General features: G+C 44.4%; 1 protein-coding gene across 1 annotated transcript; it reads left to right on the forward strand.

Annotated features, from left to right (window-relative positions):
• Positions 1–2,401: 2,401 nt before the first annotated feature.
• LOC118781661 (kinectin-like) lies at positions 2,402–7,576 on the forward strand. Its single transcript, XM_036534669.1, has 3 exons — positions 2,402–3,637; positions 3,956–4,087; positions 4,223–7,576. Exons 1-3 carry the CDS (start codon positions 2,402–2,404, stop codon positions 7,574–7,576), a joined length of 4,722 nt encoding a protein of 1,573 aa, XP_036390562.1.
• The last annotated feature ends 418 nt before the right edge of the window (positions 7,577–7,994 follow it).

Consider the following 7,994-nt stretch of genomic DNA (forward strand, 5'->3'; position numbering starts at 1 on the left):
GTTCACGAAAAGTATTGTTGAAAATTTGAAGTATTTTCAGGTTTTTTCATTTCAATGTCTTACCTATAGGTAGTACGGGCACATAATGTGGCACGGAGGAGAAGGCGAACATAACTATTGTAGGCTTACTTTTGGGTAGCCTATAAAAAATATCACACATAACCATCCAAATGGTGTTACCAGTACACATAATTTATTATTAATTATTAGGGGTGCAGCGGATCACAAAACTCACGGTTCGGATCGTATCATGGTTTCTGAGTCACGGATCGGATCATTTTTCGGATCAAAAAGGAGACAAATATAACTTTGCATTTATTACTTAAAGAACACTTAAAGCAAGGAACTTTTGCCCATGGTCTTAAATGAAAACAACATTCAAGATGTCCAATAAAATCTTAAAATATTCAATACTCAATTGTTGAGCTTGGTCTGCTGTTCTTAGACTGTGTCCGAAATCGCTCCCTATTACTATATAGTGTGTACATTTGATCGTTGGACTTATAGGCTATCAACGAAAGGGTGGAAAGAAATATACAGGCAAGCAGAAAAGAGTAGGAACCAGATGTTTGTATTCCTCCGGTTTCGCGACAGACACGTCATCAACACGCCCACTAGCTGGCTGTGAATTCTCCGCCAAATTACCTGCTCTATTCACACATGGGCTCACTCCGACATGAGACGACTTTGTACTAGGGAGCTAGCAGAGTGAAGTCCGTCTCATGTCCAGTCCGACTGATTCCAGATTCCTCCAGCTGCTTGATAGCAGCCCCCCGTTTCTTATTTCAATTTCAGGAAGTTGGCAACCCTACCCCCTGCCCCCGCTGGTCTCCTTTCACATTACATTTTTTGGTTTCGAACCCTGGTCCGTTTACGTCATCAACACGTAAGGAACGTGCAGCTTTTATTTACCAATGTCGCTAGGCAAGGACGCAATAGGGAGGCAAAATAGCGTTTACTTCCTGGTTTTAGATTGAATAGCTTTCACACCAAATGCGAACCGCACTGGAGTTCAGGTGAACCGTACCCCAGACCCCCGTTTTCTGGAGGACTCGGGTACGGTCCCTGGTGCGCACCCGAGTTCGGAAAACAGCGTTCACATCAACAAAACGAACCGAACTATCGGCTCAAACGGACTCGGGTCTGCACCAAAAGCTCTAGTGTGCTTTCACACTAGTCCCGAGTGACGCGTAATTTGTTATTTGCTAGTCGCATCTAGAAAAACTATTATAAATTGCATATGGAAATAATTGCAGGTAGCCATCACCTTGAGGGAATGTGTGTATCCGCAAGCAAAGCTGCCGCCTGTCTCCGCAAAAACCTCCTTATCCGAGCAGCTCGCATCACTCTCAGACAACGGGATGCATTTATGTCATAGTGAAAATGTCGAACACGGTTATTTTGCTGACACCATATTAACAAAATATAAATAAGAAAACTAGTGTGGCTTTCCATTTTGCCTCCTTTTGCGTCGTTGCCTAGCGACATTGGTAAATAAAAGCTGCACGTTCTTTACATGTTGATGACATAAACGGACCATGGTTCGCAACCAAAAAATGTAATGTGAAAGGACACCAGCGGGGGGAGAGGGGAATAATCGCACTCGAGTTCGGACCAGCAAAACGGACCAAGTGTGAAAACAGCATGTTAGGTAGCTAACAGAAAGAGCAAGCAGTAATCTAAATTAGTTTCTAATCATGCACAAAGAACACGTGAAACGTTGGTTATTGTTAAGCATGTCCCATTCTCACGTACAGCAAATTCATGTGTAGCGGAGCTTCGTGTTGCAAAAAAATCCGAGAAAAGATGTGCAGTTTCTTCCGAACATTGTCGGCCCTTAGTTAGCTTTGATTACTAGCTAGCTAACTCACTCACAGTTTGTTACTGGAAACAAATGTTTCCATTGTAGCTATTGCATAACACGTGAAACATCGGATTTACATTTACATTTATTCGTTTGTCAGATGCTTTTATCCAAAGCGACAAGTGATGCAGAGTACAACCCACGCGAAAGCTATACATGGAAATTTGTTGAACACGTGTTTTTAGTATAGTTTTATAATACAACTAATGGTCTTGGAAAAATCTGAGAAAAGTCTGAGAAACTTAATTTACCCGATATTCGAGGCACCTGCTTTAGAGATACTGCTAATGCCCTCTCTTATAAAATACCAAAGGCAAAACCATTAGCTGGTGAGGAAGTTGTTTATTCACCTGGAACTAAGTTGTTTTGTGACATCAAATTGTTTTAACCTATCATGGTGCGGAATTCTGGTGCTAAACCCACACCTGGTGTGAGTGATAGCAGAATTCTGAACTATTGTGATGTCATAATCAGTACAGTTATGACAGCATCCAAAAATACATAAATAAATGGCTGCTGTCAATACATTCAGCAGTGATGGAGAAAAATGCTACATCACAGCAAAATGATGAGCTGGAACTGGAGAAACAGGCCAGAAAGGTACTGGAGGTCAAGCTGGGCTTGGCCCATCTTCAGGTGGAGCAAGGCAAGGTGTTGCAGGCAGAAATGAATTTTGCTCTAGAGCAGGCACGGATCAAGTACCAGGAGGTACAGGAAAAGTGTGAACAGGAGGCCTCCAGCCAGCATGAGTTCATCCACATACTCTCCCAGAAGCTGGTTAAGACAGTGCAAGAGGCCCTGCAGGAGCAGTGGGAAGTGTGGCAAAATGAGCGCACATTACTCTGCCAACAGTTGCAGGAGGCACAGAAAAATGCAGAGATGGAAGCACAGGCAGTGATGAATGTCCAGGATTGCTTAAATGACACACTGGATGTTATGTCAGCAGACGACAACGAGAACATGCAGATGGTGATGGAGAGAAGAAAGCACTTAGTGTGTAAATATAAACAACTGAAGGAGTGCAAGAAAACAGGAAGAGAAATTGCTCTGTGGCAACTACAGCAGGAAGTGGCTGACATTCAGAAAAAATTGTTGATGTGTGAGACAGCACTTGAAGAAAAAACAACCCATTGCATCGATCTGCAAGGAGAGAAACTATGCGTGCAGATCGACAAGGCTGAGCTACAGCAAAAGCTGCAGGAGAAGGAGGATGAAAATATGCAATTGAAGCTTTGCCTGGACATCTTGAGGTGCACCATAGAAGACAAGGATCATGAGATTGTAGCTTCCTCAACAAAACTGCAGGAGTCCCTGCCAACTGCAGCACTCTTGGACAGAACTATCAAGCAGCTGGAGGAATCTGGAGAGCAGACAAAGATGCAGACTGCAACATTGGAGGAGCTGGCCAAACAGCAGAGCAGTAGAATCACCATGCTAGAGAAAGAGGCTGAGGAGTCTGCGATGGTCAGGAAGGACTTGGAGGAACAGCTTAATCAAGAGATGCAGAATCGGAATGTGCTGTTCCTAAATGGACAAGCACAACTAAAAGAAATGGAGGCAGTGTTGTATGAGAGGCAGAAGGTCAGCGAGACTAAAGCTCAGCAAGAGGCCCTTCAGGATCAGATAGAGCTGATGCAAAATGAGCAGCAGATGCTACATCAGCAGCTGGAGGAGTCCCAGAGAAATGCAGAGATGAAAGAGCAGGCACTGAGGGACATGCAGTATTCCTTAAGAGAGACGCTGGCTGGAATGGAGGCACACAATGAGAAGAAGGTACAGGTGTTGGAGAGGAGATGCAAAGAGTTAGTCTCTCAAAATGAAGAGCTCCACAGGCGTATTCATTGTAAAGAAACTGAAGGAGAGACCACTCTACAGCAAGTTCAACAAGAGCTGAGTAAAAACCAAAAACAACTGTCAATTTGTGAACCATCACTTGAAGATAATGATCGCCGATGCAAATATCTTGAGAAAGAAAAACTGAGCATGGAAACATACATCAAGAAGCTTGAGGAAATGCTGCAGGAGAGTGAGGACAAATATGTACAAACAAGACATTGTAACCATAAACTAACGAGTGCCTTGGATGACAAGGAGCATGAGATCATAGCCTATTCCCAGAAGTTGCAGGAAGTTCTGACAACTTCCATGGACATGAACAAGACCATCGCAGAACTTGAGGAGTCTGTGCTGAAGATGGAGATGAAGAACAGTAGACTGGAGGAGGTAACCAAAGAGAGGAAAGATAGAATTGCCTTGCTATACAAGGAGGCCGAAGAGTGTGCAATAGTCATTAGGGATTTAGAGGAAAAACTTAATCAAGAGGTACAGAAACAATGTGTGCAGTCTATAAATACACAGGCACAACTGCAGGAAATGGAGGCAGCACTGCTGAAAGAGAAAGAGAGGGTCAGCAAGTCTAGCTCTCAGCAAGAGGCCCTTCAGGGTCAGATAGAACTGATGCAACATGAGCGGCAGATGCTCCATCAGCAGCTGGAGGTGGCCCAGAAAAATGCAGAACTGAAAGAACAGGAACTAAAGGACTTGCAGGACACCTTAAATGACAATCAGGCTAAACTGTCAAATTGTGAGGCATTGCTCAAAGACAATGCTGACCACTGTAAAGAACTCAAAGAGGACAATCTATGCATGCAGAAGGATAAAGAAAAGCTCCATGTAATGCTGCAGGAGACTGAGGACAAGTATGCCCAATCAGAGTGTTTCAACTATAGTCTGAAGGCTGCCCTTGATGACAAGGTGCATAAGATCAATACATATTCCCAGAAGCTGCAGGAGAACCTAGTAACATCTGCAAGCCTGGAGAGGATCATAAAGCAGCTTGAAGAGTCTGTGCAGCTGAAGAACCTTGATAATACCAGACTGGAGGAGGCAGCTAACCTGCAGATCAACAGAGCTGCCATGCTACAGAAGGAGGCTGAAGAGGCTGCCATAGCGAAGAAGGATTTAGAGGAACATCTGAATCAAGAGCTGCAGAAACAAAATGTACTAGTCCTAAATGCAGAGGCACAGTTGAAGGAAATTGAGGCAGTGATGTTGTATGAGAGGGAGAAATCTAGCAAGGCTAACATTCAGCAAAAGGTCCTTCAGGATCAGATACAGCTAATGCAACATGAGCAGCAGATTCTCCATCAACAGCTGGAGGAGGCCCAGAAAAACGCAGAACTGAAAGAACATGAAATGAAGGACTTGTGGGACACTTTAAATGACAATCAGGGTAAAATACAGGCATACAATGAGAGAACAATACACATGGTAGAGGAGAGATGCAAAGAGTTAACCTCTAAAAATGCACATCTCCAGGAGCTCCTAGATTGCAAGGAAGCTGAGAGAGAGAACACTCTGCAGCAAGTACAACAGGAACTAGCTGACAGCCAAACTAAACTGTCAAATTGTGAGGAACTGCTGAAAGACAATGCTCTCCTCTATAGAAATCTCAAGGAAGAAAATGTATGCTTGCAGATGGATATGGAAAAGCTCAAGGTAATACTACAGGAGACTGAGGACAGGTATGTCCAATCAGAACACTGCAACTATACCCTGAAGAGTGCCCTAGGTGAAAAGGAGCAAAACATCCTAGCCTATTCCCAGAAGCTACAGGAGGACCTGGCAACATCCACTAGCATGGAAAACACCATCAAACAGCTGCAAGAGGTGGCTGAGCAGCAGAACAGCAGAATCACCATGCTACAGAAGGAGGCTGAGAAGGTTGTAATGATGAAGAAAGATTTGGAAGAAAAACTGACTCTAGAGGTGCAGAAGCAAAATGTGCTATTCCTAAAGGCACAGGCACAGGTGAAAGAAATGGAGGCCATGCTGTTGTATGAGAGGCAGAAGATCAGTAAGGCTAACGCTCAGCAAGAAGCCTTTCAGAATCATATAGAGCTGATGCAAAGTGAACGCACAATGCTCCATCAGCAATTGAAGGAGGCCCAGGAAAACACAGAGCTGAAAGGGCAGGCATTGAGGGACATGCAGAGCCGCTTAAACAACTCTCTGACTAAAATGAAAGGTTATGAGGAGAGGACACAAATGTTAGAAGAGAGGAGCACAGAGTTAGCCTCTAAAAATGCAGATCTCCAGGAGCTGCTCAGTTGTAGAGAAGCAGACAGAGAGAGCACTCTTTCTCAGATGCAGCAGGAACTGTCTGACAGCCAATCCAAACTGTCAATTTGTCAGGCATCACTAAAAGACAGCAATTACCAGTGTTGTGAGCTTGCAGAGGAAAAAGTACGTATTCAGATGGATATGAACAAACTTGAACAAAGACTGCAGGAAAGCCAGGACAAGTTTACCCATTTAGAGGACCGTTTTCACAATCTGACATTCACCTTGAGTGACAAGGAGCAAGAGGTCATCACTTCCTCCCAGAAACTACATGAGGTCCTCTCAGCCAATGCTGAAATGGAGAAGACGGTCAAGCAGCTGGAGGAGTCTGTGATCCAACTGGAAGGTGAAAAGTCAAGAATGGAGGCTTTAGTTGAAGAACAGAAGAACAGAATTACACAGCTGCAGAGCATGCTAGAGAAAACCACAATGGTCAAGAAAGATTCTGATGAACAGATCAGTCAGGATTTGCAGAAGAAAAGACTGCTGACACCAAATGCTCATATCCAACAGAGGGAGAGGGAGTTGTTGGACATGGAGGAAGAGGCTACCAAAAGTAAGCTTCTGCAAGATGCCCTGCAGCGGCTGGGGGAGGTGAAAGAAGCAACGATGCTCCGACAACAGTTGGATGAGGCCACAAAAAGAGCACAAGATAAAGAACAGGAGCTAGTGGACATGCAGGTTCACTTCAGTAACCTGAAAAGGCAATCTGATAATGCAGAGACATTACAGGTGGTGGAAGAGGACAGGAGGGAGCTGGTCACCAGAAATGTTGATCTCCAGAAGCTGCTGGAGTGTGACACAAGTGTGAGAGAGAGAGTACTACTGCAGGAATTAGCTGACATGCAGGAGAAACTCTGGTTGTGTGAGGAATCACTTGAAATTCTGAGTCGGCACTGCAGCAATGTCAAGGAGGAAAAATTTTATATGCAGATGGATATGAAAACTCTTGAAAGACTGCTCCATGAAAGTGAGGATCAGTGCATCAAATCAGAAAGTAGCATTCACAAATTGAAGACTGCACTGGACAATAAGGTTTGTGAGGTTACTTCCATCTCCAAAAATCTGCAAAAGTTCCTGTCAGCTGCTAGGAGCATGGAAGAATCCATCATGCGACTGGAGACTGAAAATGCTAAACTGGAGGCCAGAGCCAAATGGCAGACTGACAGAATTACTGTGTTGCAGCATGAGGCTGACAAGCTCACAATGGAGAAGAGAACCTTAGAGGAGGCAATCAATCTGGAGATACAGAAGCACAGCTCTGTGTCCCGTAGTGAGCTGCAGCTCACGCAGCTCCATAAAGAGGATACAATCAGCAGAATAACGTCTAGGGTGGATGAGCACTCTCAGCAGCTGAAGAAGATGGTGAAGTGCTGTAGGCTGGAGGATGAAGACAGAAATCTTGCTGGGAAGCTCCACTGCCTCCAGAGCATCAGTGAGAGCTACAGGCAGATGAAGGGCAGAGCGGCATTCATGGGGGAGGAGTTGGCAAGCTTACAGCAGCAGATGGACACCCTGATGCAATCAAGAGAACTTACCCCACATGGTAAGTATGTAAACCCCTTCCACGAGATCCATGATATGTCCTAGCAGTGGCTGGAGTCAAGCAGTCATTGAGGCTGCCCCAAGTGGTGAGCTGGGATTGCACATGCGAGATCTGGAGAGAGAGAAAGAGGCTGGGTCAGTACAGCATATCCTTGTTTGCTTGCAACATTTATGGGAGCCTGGCCTCTGGATATGCTCTACCTGGTAACTGCTTCACCTAACCCCAGACCTCATTTTTCATTGGAAAATTAGTTTTCTAAAGAACGTTTAAATAAAACATCTTTTGTGATTGTGTTTTCTCTAGTGTGGTTTTGTTCTTTGCATAGCTCTCCAGAATGGTATCTGGTACACCATAAATTCATTTGTAGTTGAAATGCTGTTGCAGTGTGGTCCAAGAATCAATACTGTAAATTGTGTGTGAGAACAGAGATATATGCTTTCATGTCACAACTAAAAAAAATGT

This window comes from Megalops cyprinoides, chromosome 8 (genome assembly GCF_013368585.1).
Source record: "Megalops cyprinoides isolate fMegCyp1 chromosome 8, fMegCyp1.pri, whole genome shotgun sequence".
Lineage (NCBI taxonomy): Eukaryota > Metazoa > Chordata > Actinopteri > Elopiformes > Megalopidae > Megalops > Megalops cyprinoides.

What these genes read in the sequence shown, in the direction of transcription:
- LOC118781661 (XM_036534669.1), top strand. Translation starts at nt 2,402, where the DNA reads ATGGAGAAAAATGCTACATCACAGCAAAATGATGAGCTGGAACTGGAG. An exon ending in AGGCACACAATGAGAAGAAG is followed by an intron (nt 3,638 to 3,955) that starts GTACAGGTGTTG and finishes TTGGATGACAAG; the next exon opens with GAGCATGAGATCATAGCCTA. An exon ending in AGAACAGTAGACTGGAGGAG is followed by an intron (nt 4,088 to 4,222) that starts GTAACCAAAGAG and finishes ATAAATACACAG; the next exon opens with GCACAACTGCAGGAAATGGA.